The sequence below is a fragment of the Oncorhynchus masou genome, unplaced genomic scaffold (assembly GCF_036934945.1).
Source record: "Oncorhynchus masou masou isolate Uvic2021 unplaced genomic scaffold, UVic_Omas_1.1 unplaced_scaffold_2370, whole genome shotgun sequence".
In the NCBI taxonomy this organism is placed as follows: Eukaryota; Metazoa; Chordata; class Actinopteri; order Salmoniformes; family Salmonidae; genus Oncorhynchus; species Oncorhynchus masou.
In genome coordinates this window covers 27,501-45,000 of record NW_027008829.1, presented here as the reverse complement: position 1 = coordinate 45,000, position 17,500 = coordinate 27,501, and the positions used below count along the sequence as shown (strand labels likewise).

The 17,500-nt window shown below is 50.0% G+C and overlaps 1 protein-coding gene across 1 annotated transcript in view; it reads right to left on the bottom strand.

Moving 5' to 3' along the window:
* LOC135533413 (ELKS/Rab6-interacting/CAST family member 1-like) overlaps window positions 1-17,500 on the bottom strand; it is a gene marked incomplete at both ends in the record, with an annotated part of 50,884 nt that overhangs the window by 7,061 nt on the left and 26,323 nt on the right. The window contains one exon of the mRNA XM_064960746.1: window positions 6,217-6,348. Coding sequence (XP_064816818.1) covers window positions 6,217-6,348 — 132 coding nt within the window. The remainder of the gene's footprint in view (window positions 1-6,216; window positions 6,349-17,500) is intronic.

Here is a 17,500-nt window from a genome sequence, read left to right as displayed (position 1 = left end):
TGGGGTGGGGAGGAATGGATGTGGAGGAGACAGCATTGTATGGTTGGGTCCAGAGCCCAGGTTCACTAATTGGGGAATGTCGCATGTATGAAAAGCTCTTTATTAACGAAGTTATTTTAGGAGACAGACTCTACAGCTGGGAGTTTTATTGTGATGAAGAGTGACAGGGAGGAGAAGGAGGGAATACATCCATGGCCACACCTCCACAGTGGACAGAAAGTGAGTGACCTCATTGATCCCCTCAACATCTGTCCAGCGTCCATATTCTGGGCAGTGAGAGTCCTGTTTCCCATCCTTCAGTCTAACCACCTCAGATGAGTCATGCAGGGTTATTCCAGCCTGACGGTCTCTCTCCAGTAGGTTGGCATAAAGGGTTGCAAAGGGTCGGAAACCTTCCGCTAAATTTCCTAGAATTTTCCCGCAAATTTTCAATGGGAAGTTAAGCCTGGGAATTTTTGGGAATTTGTTAACTAGTAAATTTGTTAACTAGTATATAGTAACCTACTGCAAAGTGTGTTTAAATAATTTCTAACTTGTTAACAATTTCTGCTAGTTAGTTTTTGCTACCATGTGGGTTTTAGCTTGCTTGAGCCTGCTAACTGAGGAGTGTTAATTCACCTGTTTCCCTACATGTTTCATTTTAAAACATTTATCTTACAAAGGAGTTGTTTAATCTAACTGCTTAACTATTTATTTGTACATGGAATTGTATTTGTGATTTTTTTACTAATGTTTTTCTAATCTAATCTTTACAGGAAAATGCCACGGGCACTATCTGATGTGTGGAGACGTTTCACTGCAGCTAATGGAGAAGGAAAATCTGTGTACATTTGCAAATACTGTGCCAGATCATATATGTGAAGAATGCAACAAAGATGCAGAATCATCTGGCCAAGTGCATAAAGTTCCCTCAGTGCTCACATCAAGCAACCTCTGACAAAAGTCCCTCTAGTTCTATACGAGGTGAAAATGATGAATCAGACACCATATCGATGGCAACAACTCATGGTCTTCCTGGAATCAGATGTTTTTTGACTCAATGGAGGAACGTAGTCAGAGAAATGCTGATGAATGTCTTGCTCGAGCTGCGTATGGAACTGGTTCACCTCTGATGCTCACAGGCAATGAGTATTGGAAGACATTTCTGAATGGTCTTCACCCAGCTTACACCCCTCCAACCAGACATGTTTTATCTACTCATTTGCTGGATACAGAGTTGAACAGAGTTCAAGTGAAGGTCAGGAAAATCATAGAGAAAGCAGACTGTATTGCAATCATCTCTTGATGGGTGGTCAAATGTTTGTGGGCAAGGAATAATTAACTACATCATTTCCACCCCTCAACCAGTATTCTACAAGAGCACAGACACAAGGGACAACAGACACACCAGACTCTCATTGCAGATGAGCTGAAGGCAGTCATCAATGACCTTGGACCACAGAAGATATTTGCACTGCTGACTGACAATGCTGGGAATATGATGCTTGGTCTAAAGTGGAGGAGTCCTACACCCATTGGCTGTGCTGCTCATGCATTGAATCTGCTCCTCAAGGACATCATGGCACTGAAAACAATGGATACACTTTACAAGAGAGCCAAGGAAATGGTTAGGTATGTGAAGGGTCATCACGTTATAGCAGCAATCTACCTCACCAAGCAAAGTGATTAGAATAAGAGCACCACATTGAAGCTTCCCAGCAACACCCATTGGGGTGGTGTTGTCATCATGTTTTACAATCTCCTGGAGGGGAAGGAGTCTCTCCAAGAAATGGCCATATCACAGTCTGCCGATATGGACAGCCCCATCAAGAGGATCCTCCTGGATGATGTATTTTGGGAGAGAGTGGTAAGCAGCCTGAAACCTATAGCAGTAGCCATTGAGGGAGACAATGCCATCCTGTCTGATGTTCAGACTCTGCTTGCAGATGTAATGCAGAGGTAAGAGAATAAATCCATACTGCCCTGCCCACTTCACTGCTGCTCCAAGCAGAGGAAACTGCAGTTCTGAAATACATCAAAAAGCATTTAGACTTCTGCCTGAAGCCCAAACACCCCGCAGCGTACATGTTGGACCCCAAGTATGCTGGCAAGAGCATCCTGTCTGGTGCAGAGATCAACAAGGCCTATGGTGTCATCACTACCGTGTCTCACCACCTTGGCCTGGATGAGGGCAAGGTTCTTGGCAGTTTGACGAAGTACACTTCGAAGCAAGGGCTTTGGGATGGAGATGCAATATGGTAGTCGTGACAACATATCTCATCAGCAGCCTGGTGGAAGGCACCCTTCCCTCACCATACCATACACAAACAGACACACAGGAGAGAGAGAGAGAGAGAGAGAGAGAGAGAGAGAGAGAGAGAGAGAGAGAGAGAGAGAGAGAGAGAGAGAGAGAGAGAGAGAGAGAGAGAGAGAGAGAGAGAGAGTGTGTGTGTGTGTGTGTGTGTGTGTGTGAGAGTGTGTGTGTGTGTGTCAGACCAGCCAAGCAGCTGATGTAAACTGAAGTGAAAGGAACCTGTTTCTTCATAGAGAGATGGAGTTATTTATTTGCCAAATGAAGACTGGACACAAACACACACACACACACACACACACACACACACACACACCCATATCACGTAAACAGGCCCCATTGACACGGTATTCAGGGGGTTGGCACGGTATTCAGGGGGTTGGCATGCATGGCGATGCATTGCTATAAGACAGGGGAGGCGTTCTCTGAGTTGCTACTTCAGGAGTGTGTATAAAGGAGGGTTTTGACAGGAGGCCTTTGCTGAGGGGCATTGATGTGGGTCTAAATCAGGCCATTAACTGTGGGCTCAAGAGATGCCAGCCGAGTGCATTAGTGTGTACAAGTTAACATAAACACTGTGGACTTTTGGCCAGGAGACACGGAAGTGATGGAAGGATGGGGGGGGAGACACAGAGGAGGACTCTGAGGTAGGGGTTGGCTTCTGTGTGTAACAGAGAGGACTTGTAGAGATGAAGGGGCGGCAGGTAGCCTAGTGGTTAGAGGGGCGGCAGGTAGCCTAGTGGTTAGAGGGGCAGCAGGTAGCCTAGTGGTTAGAGGGGCAGCAGGTAGCCTAGTGGTTAGAGGGGCAGCAGGTAGCCTAGTGGTTAGAGGGGCGGCAGGTAGCCTAGTGGTTAGAGGGGCGGCAGGTAGCCTCGTGGTTAGAGGGGCGGCAGGTAGCCTAGTGGTTAGAGGGGCAGCAGGTAGCCTAGTGGTTAGAGGCAGGTAGCCGAGTGGTTAGAGGGGCGGCAGGTAGCCTAGTGGTTAGAGGGGCGGCAGGTAGCCTAGTGGTTAGAGGGGCGGCAGGTAGCCTAGTGGTTAGAGGCAGGTAGCCTAGTGGTTAGAGGGGCAGCAGGTAGCCTAGTGGGTTAGAGGGGTGGCAGGTAGCCTAGTGGTTAGAGGGGAGGCAGGTAGCCTAGTGGTTAGAGGGGCAGCAGGTAGCCTAGTGGTTAGAGGGGCGGCAGGTAGCCTAGTGGTTAGAGGGGCGCAGGTAGCCTAGTGGTTAGAGGAGCGGCAGGTAGCCTAGTGTTTAGAGGGGTGCAGGTAGCCTAGTGGTTAGAGGGGCAGCAGGTAGCCTAGTGGTTAGAGGGGTGGCAGGTAGCCTAGTGGTTAGAGGCAAGGTAGCCTAGTGGTTAGAGGGGCAGCAGGTAGCCTAGTGGTTAGAGGGGTGGCAGGTAGTCTAGTGGTTAGAGGCAGGTAGCCTAGTGGTTAGAGGGGCAGCAGGTAGCCTAGTGGTTAGAGGGGCGGCAGGTAGCCTAGTGGTTAGAGGGGCAGCAGGTAGCCTCGTGGTTAGAGGGGCAGAAGGTAGCCTAGTGGTTAGAGTGGTAGCCTAGTGGTTAGAGGGGCAGCAGGTAGCCTAGTGGTTAGAGGGGCGGCAGGTAGCCTAGTGGTTAGAGGGGCGGCAGGTAGCCTAGTGGTTAGAGGGTGGCAGGTAGCCTAGTGGTTAGAGGCAGGCCTAGTGGTTAGAGGGGCAGCAGGTAGCCTAGTGGGTTAGAGGGGTGGCAGGTAGCCTAGTGGTTAGAGGGGAGGCAGGTAGCCTAGTGGTTAGAGGGGCAGCAGGTAGCCTAGTGGTTAGAGGGGCGGCAGGTAGCCTAGTGGTTAGAGGGGCAGCAGGTAGCCTAGTGGTTAGAGGGGCGGCAGGTAGCCTAGTGGTTAGAGGGGCAGGTAGCCTAGTGGTTAGAGGGTTGGGTAGCCCTAGTGGTTAGAGGGGTGGCAGGTAGCCTAGTGGTTAGAGGCAAGTATCCTAGTGGTTAGAGGGGCAGCAGGTAGCCTAGTGGTTAGAGGGGTGGCAGGTAGTCTAGTGGTTAGAGGCAGGTAGCCTAGTGGTTAGAGGGGCAGCAGGTAGCCTAGTGGTTAGAGGGGCGGCAGGTAGCCTAGTGGTTAGAGGGGTGGCAGGTAGCCTAGTGGTTAGAGGCAGGTAGCCTAGTGGTTAGAAGGGTGGCAGGTAGCCTCGTGGTTAGAGCGTTGGACCAGTAACTGATAGGTTGCTGGATCTAATCTGTCATTCAGCCCCTGAACAAGGCACTGTTCCTAGGCCGTCATTGTAAGTAAGAATTTGTCCTTAACTGACTTGTCTAGTTAAATAAAAGTTAAATAAAGGTCAGATCAAATAAGAAAATAAAATGAAACTTGAGTAAAGGGTCTAACATGTTGTTAGACTTGACATTCCACCACTGACATACAGATGACTGTGAAGCTCCTTGTGTGTCTGTTACATTCAGTGTGTTTGTATTGTATTTATTATGGATCCCCATTGGTTCCTGCAGCAGCTACACTTCCTGGGGTTTATTATGGATCCCCATTAGTTCCTGCCAAGACAGCAGCTACTCTTCCTGGGGTTTATTATGGATCCCCATTAGTTCCTGTCAAGGCAGCAGCTACTCTTCCTGGGGTTTATTATGGATCCTTGTTAGTTCCTGTCAAGGCAGCAGCTACTCTTCCTGGAGTTTATTATGGATCCTTGTTAGTTCCTGTCAAGGCAGCAGCTACTCTCCCTGGAGTTTATTATGGATCCTTGTTAGTTCCTGTCAAGGCAGCAGCTACTCTTCCTGGGGTTTATTATGGATCCCCATTAGTTCCTGTCAAGGCAGCAGCTACTCTTCCTGGGGTTTATTATGGATCCCCATTAGTTCCTGCCAAGGCAGCAGCTACTCTTTCTGGGGTTTATTATGGATCCTCATTAGTTCCTGTCAAGGCAGCAGCTACTCTTCCTGGGGTTTATTATGGATCCCCATTAGTTCCTGTCAAGGCAGCAGCTACTCTTCCTGGGGTTTATTATGGATCCCCATTAGTTCCTGTCAAGGCAGCAGCTACTCTTCCTGGGGTTTATTATGGATCCCCATTAGTTCCTGTCAAGGCAGCAGCTACTCTTCCCGGGGTTTATTATGGATCCTTGTTAGTTCCTGCCAAGGCAGCAGCTACTCTTCCTGGGGTTTATTATGGATCCTTGTTAGTTCCTGTCAAGTCAGCAGCTACTCTTCCTGGGGTTTATTATGGATCCTTGTTAGTTCCTGTCAAGTCAGCAGCTACTCTTCCTGGGGTTTATTATGGATCTTTGTTAGTTCCTGCCAAGGCAGCAGCTACTCTTCCTGGGGTTTATTATGGATCCCCATTAGTTCATGTCAAGGCAGCAGCTACTCTTCCTGGGGTTTATTATGGATCCCCATTAGTTCCTGTCAAGGCAGCAGCTCCTCTTCCTGGGGTTTATTAAGGATCCTCATTAGTTCCTGTCAAGGCAGCAGCTGCTCTTCCTGGGGTTTATTATGGATCCCCATTAGTTCCTGTCAAGACAGCAGCTACTCTTCCTGGGGTTTATTATGGATCCCCATTAGTTCCTGTCAAGGCAGCAGCTACTCTTCCTGGGGTTTATTATGGATCCCCATTAGTTCCTGCCAAGGCAGCAGCTACTCTTCCTGGGGTTTATTATGGATCCCCATTAGTTCCTGCCAAGACAGCAGCTCTCTTCCTGGGGTCCAGCAATGTCACAACAAATTTCACTACACACTAAGTGTGTGCCCCCAGTACTCCACTACCGCATATCTACAGTACTAAATCCATGGATGTTATCATGTGTCTGTGCTTATGTTGTTCATGGTGGTGTGTGTGTCTCTGTGTGTGTGTGTGTGTGTGTGTTCTGTGTGTGTGTTCTGTGTGTGTGTGTGTGTGTGTGTGTGTGTGTGTGTGTGTGTGTGTGTGTGTGTACCACTCACCTGTTTCTCAGTGTGTGTGCGAGCAGCTTCCTCCTGAGCCAGAACCATCTCTCTCTCTGCTGTGATCTGGACACTTTCTCTCAGAGCCTCCTCCAGCTCCTCTATACGCTCCTCCTTCTGGCGCAGGGAGTCCTGGGGAACACACACACACACACTGGATTAGGGAGAGGTAGAGGCCTGTATGGAAGGAAATATACACACACACATACTAGGAATAGTTACCAGCCTGTATGGAAGGAAACACATACAGCGAGAGAACACACACACACACACACACACACACACACACACACACAAGGAATAGTTACCAGCCTGTATGGAATGAAAACACAGCCATATGTGATGTATACCTTCATATGACCTTCAGCTAATCTAGTTGGTATAATCACGATGCATTTTTCAATAGAGACCAGGGAAGAGCTGTGCAATGAATCAATCTGGTGGAATGTATGACCATGGTGTTCATTCAACCCCTGAGCACCAGGCGTACTAACGATAAACACATACCACCTAGTCAGTGACGTGGACACGCTGCTGGAGAACTATGACGTGGTGGGACATTGAAAACACTGGACAGGACTGGAAGCCAGAGTGTCACGAAGTCAGTAAGGTCACCAGTGTGGTCGCGATGGCTTAGAGAAGCAGAACCCCCAATACATTTCTCCACACTGATTCACACACACACACAGTCTATTCTCTATGGCTGATGATAGGTGAGTCAGACCAGTGGCCTTTCTCTCTGTCTGTTGATTCTGTCTGTCTGGTGGTTCTGTGTCTGTGTTTGTCTGTCTGTTCTATCTGTGTGTGTGTGTGCGCGTGTGTGTGTCTGTGCGTGTGTGTGTGTGTGTGTGTGGGGTCAGTGTGATACCAGACATGTGTGCGTCAGGGGTCAGTCATACAGGCTTAGTAACTACAGGGGAAGTGAAGTGGGAATGTTGTCCACTATGTAATGTAATACACAGGAGAAATCAAGCTGTGTTCACTGGGGCCCCTAACAGAAGACCTGGTATGTCTCTGTGTTGATGGGGGCAGGCCTGGTGGTATGTCTCTGTGTTGATGGGGCAGGCCTGGTGGTATGTCTCTGTGTTGATGGGGGCAGGCCTGGTGGTATGTCTCTGTGTTGATGGGGGCAGGCCTGGTGGTATGTCTCTGTGTTGATGGGGCAGGCCTGGTGGTATGTCTCTGTGTTGATGGGGGCAGGCCTGGTGGTATGTATCAGTCTGTGTTGATGGGGGCAGGCCTGGTGGTATGTCTCTGTGTTGATGGGGGCAGGCCTGGTGGTATGTCTCTGTGTTGATGGGGGCAGGCCTGGTGGTATGTATCAGTCTGTGTTGGTGGGGGCAGGCCTGGTGGTATGTCTCTGTGTTGATGGGGGCAGGCCTGGTGGTTTGTCTCTGTGTTGATGGGGCAGGCCTGGTGGTATGTATCAGTCTGTGTTGATGGGGGCAGGCCTGGTGGTATGTCTCTGTGTTGATGGGGGCAGGCCTGGTGGTATGTATCTGTGTTGAGTCTGGTGGTTGTATCAGTCTGTGGGGGGCAGGCCTGGTGGTATGTCTCTGTGTTGATGGGGCAGGCCTGGTGGTATGTATCAGTCTGTGTTGATGGGGGCAGGCCTGGTGGTATGTCTCTGTGTTGATGGGGGCAGGCCTGGTGGTATGTCTCTGTGTTGATGGGGGCAGGCCTGGTGGTATGTCTCTGTGTTGATGGGGGCAGGCCTGGTGGTTTGTCTGTGTTGATGGGGCAGGCCTGGTGGTATCTCTGTGTTGATGGGGCAGGCCTGGTGGTATGTATCAGTCTGTGTTGATGGGGGCAGGCCTGGTGGTTTGTCTCTGTGTTGATGGGGCAGGCCTGGTGGTATGTATCAGTCTGTGTTGGTGGGGGCAGGCCTGGTGGTATGTCTCTGTGTTGATGGGGCAGGCCAGGTGGTATGTATCAGTCTGTGTTGGTGGGGCAGGCCTGGTGGTATGTCTCTGTGTCTGATGGGGCATTTGATGGTATGTAACTGTGTTGGGGGCAGTCACCTGTGTTTGGGGGCAGCTGGTCCTGGTAGGCCTCATGGTATGTATCAGTCTGTGCAGATGGGGCAGGCCTGCCAAGATGTCTCTGTGTTGATGGGGCAGGCCTGCAGTACAGCCTGCCAAGGTGGTATCTGGACCCCCTGCAGGCCGCCTGGTAGATGTATCTGGACCCCCTGGTACAGACCGCCTGCCAAGATACATCTGGACCCCCATACAGACCGCCTGCCAAGATGTATCTGGACCCCCTGCAGACCGCCTGCCAAGATGTATCTGGACCCCCTGCAGACCGCCTGCCAAGATGTATCTGGACCCCCTGCAGACCGCCTGCAAGATGTATCTGGACCCCTACAGACCGCCTGCCAAGATGTATCTGGACCCCCTACAGACCGCCTGCCAAGATGTATCTGGACCCCCATACAGACCGCCTGCCAAGATGTATCTGGACCCCTGCAGACCGCCTGCCAAGATGTATCTGGACCCCTGTAGACCGCCTGCCAAGATGTATCTGGACCCCCTGCAGACCGCCTGCCAAGATGTATCTGGACCCCCTGCAGACCGCCTGCCAAGATGTATCTGGACCCCTACAGACTGCCAGCCAGGATGTATCTGGACCCCCTACAGACCGCCTGCCAAGATGTATCTGGACCCCCTGCAGACCGCCTGTAAGATGTATCTGGACCCCTACAGACCGCCTGCCAAGATGTATCTGGACCCCCTACAGACCGCCAGCCAAGATGTATCTGGACCCCCTACAGACCGCCAGCCAAGATGTATCTGGACCCCATACAGACCGCCTGCCAAGATGTATCTGGACCCCCTACAGACCGCCTGCCAAGATGTATCTGGACCCCCTGCAGACCGCCTGCCAAGATGTATCTGGACCCCCTGCAGACTGCCAGCCAAGATGTATCTGGACCCCCTGCAGACCGCCTGCAAGATGTATCTGTCCATACAGGATTCCACGTCAAGTGCTCCTGACACATTTTAATGACATGCCCAAGCTGGTGCAGTTGGTGCTGGGTGACCATGGCCTCCATACTCTTAGCAGTTGGTGCTGGGTGACCATGGCCTCCATACGCCTGCAGATGGTCTGGGTGACCATAGGCTTCCATACTCTTGTACATTTGCTAATGACCATGCCTCCATACTCTTGTAGTTGGTGCTGGGTGACCATGGCCTCCATACTCTTGTAGTTGGTGCTGGGTGACCATGGCCTCCATACTCTTGCAGTTGGTGCTGGGTGACCAAGGCTTCCATACTCTTGTAGTTGGTGCTGGGTGACCATGGCCTCCATACTCTTGTAGTTGGTGCTGGGTGACTATGGCCTCCATACTCTTGCAGTTGGTGCTGGGTGACCAAGGCTTCCATACTCTTGTAGTTGGTGCTGGGTGACCATGGCCTACATACTCTTGTAGTTGGTGCTGGGTGACCATGGCCTCCATACTCTTGTAGTTGGTGCTGGGTGACCAAGGCTTCCATACTCTTGCAGTCAGTCTTAGCAAGTATTTCTGTATGGGGCACACAGTTGCACCAGATGATTCCCAGGATGCACTGCAGCCATTGTATGTGGAATCGGTTGAAACTGCTTGTTGTGGCGACGATAAGTGACCCAGAAATGTGGTGATGCAGAATGGCTTGTTAGATGGCGACTATAAGTGACCCAGAAATGTGGTGATGCAGAATGACTTGATAGATGGCAACTTTGGTGTGGAGGTGGCGATCCCAGTTTAGGAAGACCCTTCATCTGAGTTTCCCCGAAGGCAGCTGATGCTTGATCCTGTTTTGAATTTCGAGGTCGATGCTGCAGTCCTCTGAGAGGATGCTGCCCAGGTATTTGAAGGACGGGACTATTGCCAGTGATTTGTGTTCAATGGTGAAGACAGGCATGGTGGGTGGAGTGATGGGTCTCTATTGGCAGACCACATCTGTCTTGGTGGTGTTGTTAGACAGTCCCATCCTGCTATGGACCCTCACAGCCCCTACAAGGACGGACTGAAGGTCTTCCGGAGTGTGGGCCACACGAGCACAGTCATCAGCATACTGCAGCTCAAGAACCCACTCCGTCAAAACCTTGGTGGTTGCTTGGAGCCTCCTGATGTTTAATAGGTCCACCACAACACCCACTGCAGTCCTCAAGCTCCTTGTGGAGAAGCTGGGTGACACACAGGAGTGAGATGTTAAAGAGGACAGGTGCCAGCACACACCCCTGCCTTACTCCAACGGGCACTGACTCCTGCCCTCCTTTGGCCACCTGAGCCATCGTCCCATCATGGAACTGGCAAAGGACATTGACACATTTGTCTGGACAGCCACATTTGAGTAGAATGTCTCATAGTAGTTCCCTGCTCACAGTGTCAAAGGCCTTGGAGAGGTCGTTGAAGGCCTTGGGGAGGTCGTCGAAGGCCTTGGAGAGGTCGTCGAAGGACTTGGGGAGGTCGTCGAAGGACTTGGGGAGGTCGTCGAAGGCCTTGGGGAGGTCGTCGAAGGCCTTGGGGAGGTCGTCGAAGGCTTGGGGAGGTAGTCGAAGGCCTTGGAGAGGTCGTCGGAGGCCTTGGAGGGCCTCGTCGAAGGCCTTGGAGAGGTCGTCGAAGGCCTTGGAGAGGTCGTCGAAGGCCTTGGAGAGGTCGTCGAAGGCCTTGGAGAGGTCGTCGAAGGCCTTGGAGAGGCCGTTGAAGGCCTTAGGGAGGCCCTTGGAGAGGTCGTCGGCCTTGGAGAGGTCGTCGAAGGACTTGGAGAGGTCGTCGAAGGACTTGGGAGGTCGTCGAAGGCCTTGGAGAGGTCGTCGAAGGCCTTGGGGAGGTCGTCGAAGGCCTTGGAGGGTAGTCGAAGGCCCCTTGGAGAGGTCGTCGAGAGGCCTTGGAGAGGTCGTCGAAGAGAGGTCGTCGAAGGCCTTGGAGAGGTCGTCAGAGGCCTTGGAGAGGTCGTAGAAGGCCTTGGAGAGGTCGTCAAAGGCCTTGGAGAGGTCGTAGAAGGCCTTGGAGAGGTCGTCAAAGGCCTTGGAGAGGTCGTCGAAGGCCTTGGAGAGGTCGTCGAAGGCCTTGGAGAGGTTGTTGAAGGCCTTGGAGAGCTCGTCAAAGGCCTTGGAGAGGTCGTTGAAGGCCTTGGAGAGGTCGTTGAAGGCCTTGGAGAGGTTGTTGAAGGCCTTGGAGAGCTCGTCTTGGAGAGGTCCTTGGAGGAGGCCTTGGAGAGGTCTGATGTTGTTCACAGCACTGGCGTTGCCGTGTCGTGAACATCATGTTGACTGTAGTCCTGTTCTTTCTGAAGCCGCGTTGTGACTCTGGCAGCAGTTCCTCTGTGATGTTGTCCACCAGCCTGTGTAGCATCACCTTGGTCAGGACCTTACCGTTAAACAGTCAGAAGGGATATCCCCCCCCCGGCTGTTATCGCAGATGGACTTGTCACCCTTGTTCTTATAGATGGTGACAATGTTTCCATCCAGCCACTGTTGGGGGACGATCTCACACACACATACACACAATCAGCTTTTTCAGTCCTCTCAACCACATCCCTCTTTTTTAAAGAGAGATTATTTCTGTCCATTCCTTTCTAAAACCACACCACAATCCTCCCCCCTTCCCTTCGCTTATTTACTTTTCTCTCCTCCTCCTCTTCATCACTCCTCCTTCTCCTCCTCAGAGTGCTATTTGAGTGTTTCTGACTAGGAACCTCAGGGAGGGAACCAGCTGTATCTGTCCCAAATCAAACTTCATATTTGTGTTCATGAAGGTTCAGCCACTGAACTGACTTATTACTGGAAGTCAGGGACAATGGGAGGTTAGAGGGTTAGGGCGGACACACATGCACAGATGGCTACACACACACGCGCGCACACACACACGAAGAAGAGAAGAGAACAATGTGGCATGCGGTGAATGTCTTGAAAACATCTTGAAACATCTTGAAACATCTCAAAAACATCTTGAAACATCTTGAAACATCTTGAAACATTGTAAAAACATCTTGAAACGCCTCGAAAACATCTTGAAACTTCTTGAAACATTGTAAAAACATCTTGAAACGTCTCGAAAATATCTTGAAATCTCTGTTTTGTGTTCTGTATACATTCCATCCTCCACTGCCCCCCCCCCGCTCTAATCTCAACTACAGCTCAACTTTCTCAAGGCAGACCACAATCCCTTCAGCTTCATTTAAAGCGACAGTAATCCTTTCTGCTGGTTCCATATCTCATTACCGTAATGTCTTGGCGTGCCAGAACGTTGCGGGCGATCGAAAGAAACACCTCTGGGAGAGTCCTAATCAGAGAAGCATGTCGTTCTAGTATCTGGTGTCTCGGTATGTATGTGTGTGTGTGTGTGTGTGTGTGTGTGTGTGTGTGTGTGTGTGTGTGTGTGTGTGTGTGTGTGTGTGTGTGTGTGTGTGTGTGTGTGTGTGTGTGTGTGTGTGTGTGTGTAGGCCAGTTTACAGTTCCCATTCTCTCCACAGACAAAGTCAATTAAGAGATGAGCAGGAATGAGGCTGGTTAAGGAAATGGTTGGGGTTAGAAGGGTTAGGAGGTTGTTAAGACAGTCAGGGACACAGCAATGTAGAGATGGCTGGCAGCTGATGCTCGTGCTGCATGTTAGTGTCTGTCATGATGTGGCTGTAATGACCGCTGGTATTTTTACTGTGTCCTTCTCACACCCAGATAGCGACACACACACACACACACACTATAATGACATGGATTGAATTATCACTGGCATTACATTTCTCACACACAGAGACAGAGACACACACTGACACACCACTGTCTCTGATGTTGTGTCTCTAGCCACTTCATGTGTGCTGATCCTTTCAAGAACATGGCTACCACACGGCCACCACACGGCACCACACGGCCACCACACGGCCACCACACGGCCACCACATGGCCATCACATGGTCACCACACGGCCACCACACGGCCACCACACGGCCAACACACGGCCACCACACGGCCAACACACGGCCATCACATGGTCACCACATGGCTACCACATGGCCACCACATGGCAACCACATGGCAACCACATGGCAACCACATGGCAACATTCTGCATTGCTAAAGACAATGCAGAATGTCCACTTGGGCTTTCCATTCAGTCACCCAGGTCGTCTTCTAATTTCTCATCTGATTCCCATCTCACAGACAGAGGAAAGACAGACAGACTGACAGACAGATAGAGACAGACAGAGAGACAGATAGAAATATATACAGAGGACAGACAGATAGAGACAGACAGAGAGACAGACAGAAAGATATACAGAGGACAGACAGACAGACAGACAGACAGACAGGCAGAGAGAGACAGACAGAAACAGACAGACATATATGCAGAGAGACAGACAGACAGGCAGAGAGACAGACAGATAAGCAGACAGAAAGACATGCAGACAGAGACAGGCAGATAGAAAGACAGACACAGACAGACAGACAGACACAGACAGACAGACAGACAGACAGACAGACAGACAGACAGACAGAGAGACAGAGAGACAGAGAGACAGAGAGACAGACAGATATGCAGAGCGACAGGTAGACAGACAGACGGGCAGAGAGACAGACAGATATGCAGAGAGACAGGCAGAGAGACAGACTGACTGGCAGACAGACAGGCAGAGAGACAGACATATATGCAGACAGACAGACAGACTGACAGACAGACAGGCCTAACATCTGGTACCTAGAAGACTCAACATCAAGAGCGAACAACATAAAAGACAACAACTAAAAAGCCTTACTCATGTCCTCATATGAAGCCAAGAAGAGAGAGAGAGGGATGGAGAGAGAGAGAGAAAAAAGAGAAGGAAAGAGAGCGACAGAGAGAGAGATGAAGAGAGAGAGACAGGGATGGAGAGAGAGAGGTGGCCTGTGCAGCTGTCCTTGTATATTGATATCATGTGGAGCGACCAGATTTCTCTCCGGGTGAGAGGAGTGTATGTCACGCCCAGGCCCGGTCCCCTAGCGTGTGTGTCTATGTGTGTGTGTGTGTGTGTGTGTGTGTGTGTGTATTTCCATCAGGTGGGTTCAGGTATTGCAGGAAACGGAAATTATTAGGAAACTCCTCAACCTGCCTGAGAGATGAGAGAGTACAGCCACCAAACAGCACACACTTATACACACACTTACACACACACACACACACACACACACACACACACACACACACACACACACACACACACACACACACACACACACACACACATCAAACACAACAAGCCCACAAACAGGACCAATAAAAAACCCTTGGAAGTCTATTAGAGACAGGAGAGGCAGGGACGAACACATGGAAGAGATTCCCATTTCTCTCTCTTCCATCTCTCACAACCACTCTCTGTTTGGCTCTCTTGTTTTTTCCCTCCCTCCCTCAATCCCTGTATCAGCTCCAACTCCTCAATCTGCGTTCCTCATCTGTTCAGATCCTGCAAGAGATACACACACACACACACACACCCAGATCCAGTTACAACACTCAGACACCCGCAAAAAAAAAAAAGATCCCAAAACAGACCCAATGCCTTCCTTATTGTGTTCAAATGTCCTAGCCCCTCGCCCCTACCCTCCAAAACCCACGTTGCCTTAAATGAGTGCTTTGTAGAAGACTACAAACAAACCCCAAGAATAGATTGCTTACATTAGACAGAGGGAGACAGAGAGAGAGAGATGGATGGAGAGAAATAGGGACAGAGAGAAAGAGAGAGAGAGAGAAAGAGAGAGAGAAAGAGAGAGAGAGAGAGAGAGAGAAAGAAAGAAAGAGAGAGACAGCGATAAGAGAGGGAGACAGACAGAGAGAGAGAGAGAGAGAGAGAGAGAGAGAGAGATGGAGAGAAATAGAGACAGAGAGAAAAAGAGAGAGAGAGAGACAAAGAGAAAGAAAGAGAGAGCCTCCCCTCTCTCCCCCTATCCTCCCCTTTCTCCTACTCAGTGACAGACAGAGAGAGAAACATACCATACATTCTTTGTTGAAACCATGATACAATGCCGCTACATATGCCAAGGCAGAGTAGTTAGGAGATACATATGCCAAGGCAGAGTAGTTAGGAGATACATATGCCAAGGCAGAGTAGTTAGGAGATACATATGTCAAGGCAGAGTAGTTAGGAGATACATATGCCAAGGCAGAGTAGTTGGGAGATACATATGCCAAGGCAGAGTAGTTAGGAGATACATATGCCAAGGCAGAGTAGTTGGGAGATACATATGCCAAGGCAGAGTAGTTAGGAGATACATATGCCAAGGCAGAGTAGTTAGGAGATACATATGCCAAGGCAGAGTAGTTGGGAGATACATATGTCAAGGCAGAGTAGTTGGGAGATACATATGCCAAGGCAGAGTAGTTGGGAGATACATATGTCAAGGCAGAGTAGTTGGGAGATACATATGCCAAGGCAGAGTAGTTGGGAGATACATATGCCAAGGCAGAGTAGTTGGGAGATACATATGCCAAGGCAGAGTAGTTAGGAGATACATATGCCAAGGCAGAGTAGTTGGGAGATACATATGCCAAGGCAGAGTAGTTGGGAGATACATATGCCAAGGCAGAGTAGTTAGGAGATACATATGCCAAGGCAGAGTAGTTAGGAGATACATATGTCAAGGCAGAGTAGTTAGGAGATACATATGTCAAGGCAGAGTAGTTAGGAGATACATATGTCAAGGCAGAGTAGTTAGGAGATACATATGCCAAGGCAGAGTAGTTAGGAGTATATATAATCAGCTCAAGTCAAATCATTCTAGTTGGCGTGACTATGATTACTGCGGCACAGCCAAAGAGTCATTTAATCCCAATTTGGGTTTTTGCAGTAAACACAATGGGTTGTGTCACAAATGACATCCTATTCCCTACATAGTGCACTACTTTTGACCAGATGCCTATGGGCCCTGGTGAAGAGTACCCTAGTGCATTATATAGTGGATAGGGTGCCATATTACTTCTGCTTGGTTACGGGAGCTGTCAGGTTGGTGTTCCCAACACTTATCCTGCACACCACTGAGAGTTGAAGTAGATCACAGCTGTGGCCCTCTGGCCATTATGGTGCAGTAACTCATAACTGGCGTGCAGCAGCACACAGAGAGGCACAGAATGGATGCCAATGGCCTGCCTGAACTATGCTCATTGTCTACGGGATCACTTTGTTTCTACCTGCTTATTTCCTCTCTTCTCATCCACTCCCCCCTCCTCTCCTCTCATCCTCTCCCTTTCCCCTTCTCTCATACTCTCCCATCCTCTCATCCTCTCCCCCCTCTCCACTCCCCATCCCCTCCTCCTCTCCTTTCCCTTCTCTCATACTCTCTCATCCTCTCCTCTCATCCTCTCCTCTCATCCTATCCTTTCCCCTTCTCTCACCCTCTCCCCTCCTCTCCTCCTCTCCTTTCCCCTTCTCTCATACTCTCCCATCCTCTCATCCTGTCCTCTTCACTCATCTCCTCTCCTGCCCTCTACCCTCTTATCTTCTTCTGTCCTCCTCTACACTGATGGGGGAAACAGAGATGGAATATCAGACCTGATCCAGAGGGAAACAGAGCTGGAATATCAGACCTGATCCTGAGGGAAACAGAGCTGGAATATCAGACCTGATCCAGAGGGAAACAGAGCTGGAATATCAGACCTGATCCTGAGGGAAACAGAGCTGGAATATCAGACCTGATCCATAGATGGAATATCAGACCTGATCCAGAGGGAAACAGAGCTGGAATATCAGACCTGATCCATAGATGGAATATCAGACCTGATCCATAGATGGAATATCAGACCTGATCCATAGATGGAATATCAGACCTGATCCTGAGGGAAACAGAGCTGGAATATCAGACCTGATCCAGAGGGAAACAGAGCTGGAATATCAGACCTGATCCTGAGGGAAACAGAGCTGGAATATCAGACCTGATCCATAGATGGAATATCAGACCTGATCCATAGATGGAATATCAGACCTGATCCTGAGGGAAACAGAGCTGGAATATCAGACCTGATCCAGAGGGAAACAGAGCTGGAATATCAGACCTGATCCAGAGCTGGAATATCAGACCTGATCCAGAGGGAAACAGAGCTGGAATATCAGACCTGATCCAGAGATGGAATATCAGACCTGATCCAGAGATGGAATATCAGACCTGATCCAGAGATGGAATATCAGACCTGATCCAGAGATGGAATATCAGACCTGAACCAGAGGGAAACAGAGCTGGAATATCAGACCTGATCCTGAGGGAAACAGAGCTGGAATATCAGACCTGATCCAGAGATGGAATATCAGACCTGATCCAGAGATGGAATATCAGAC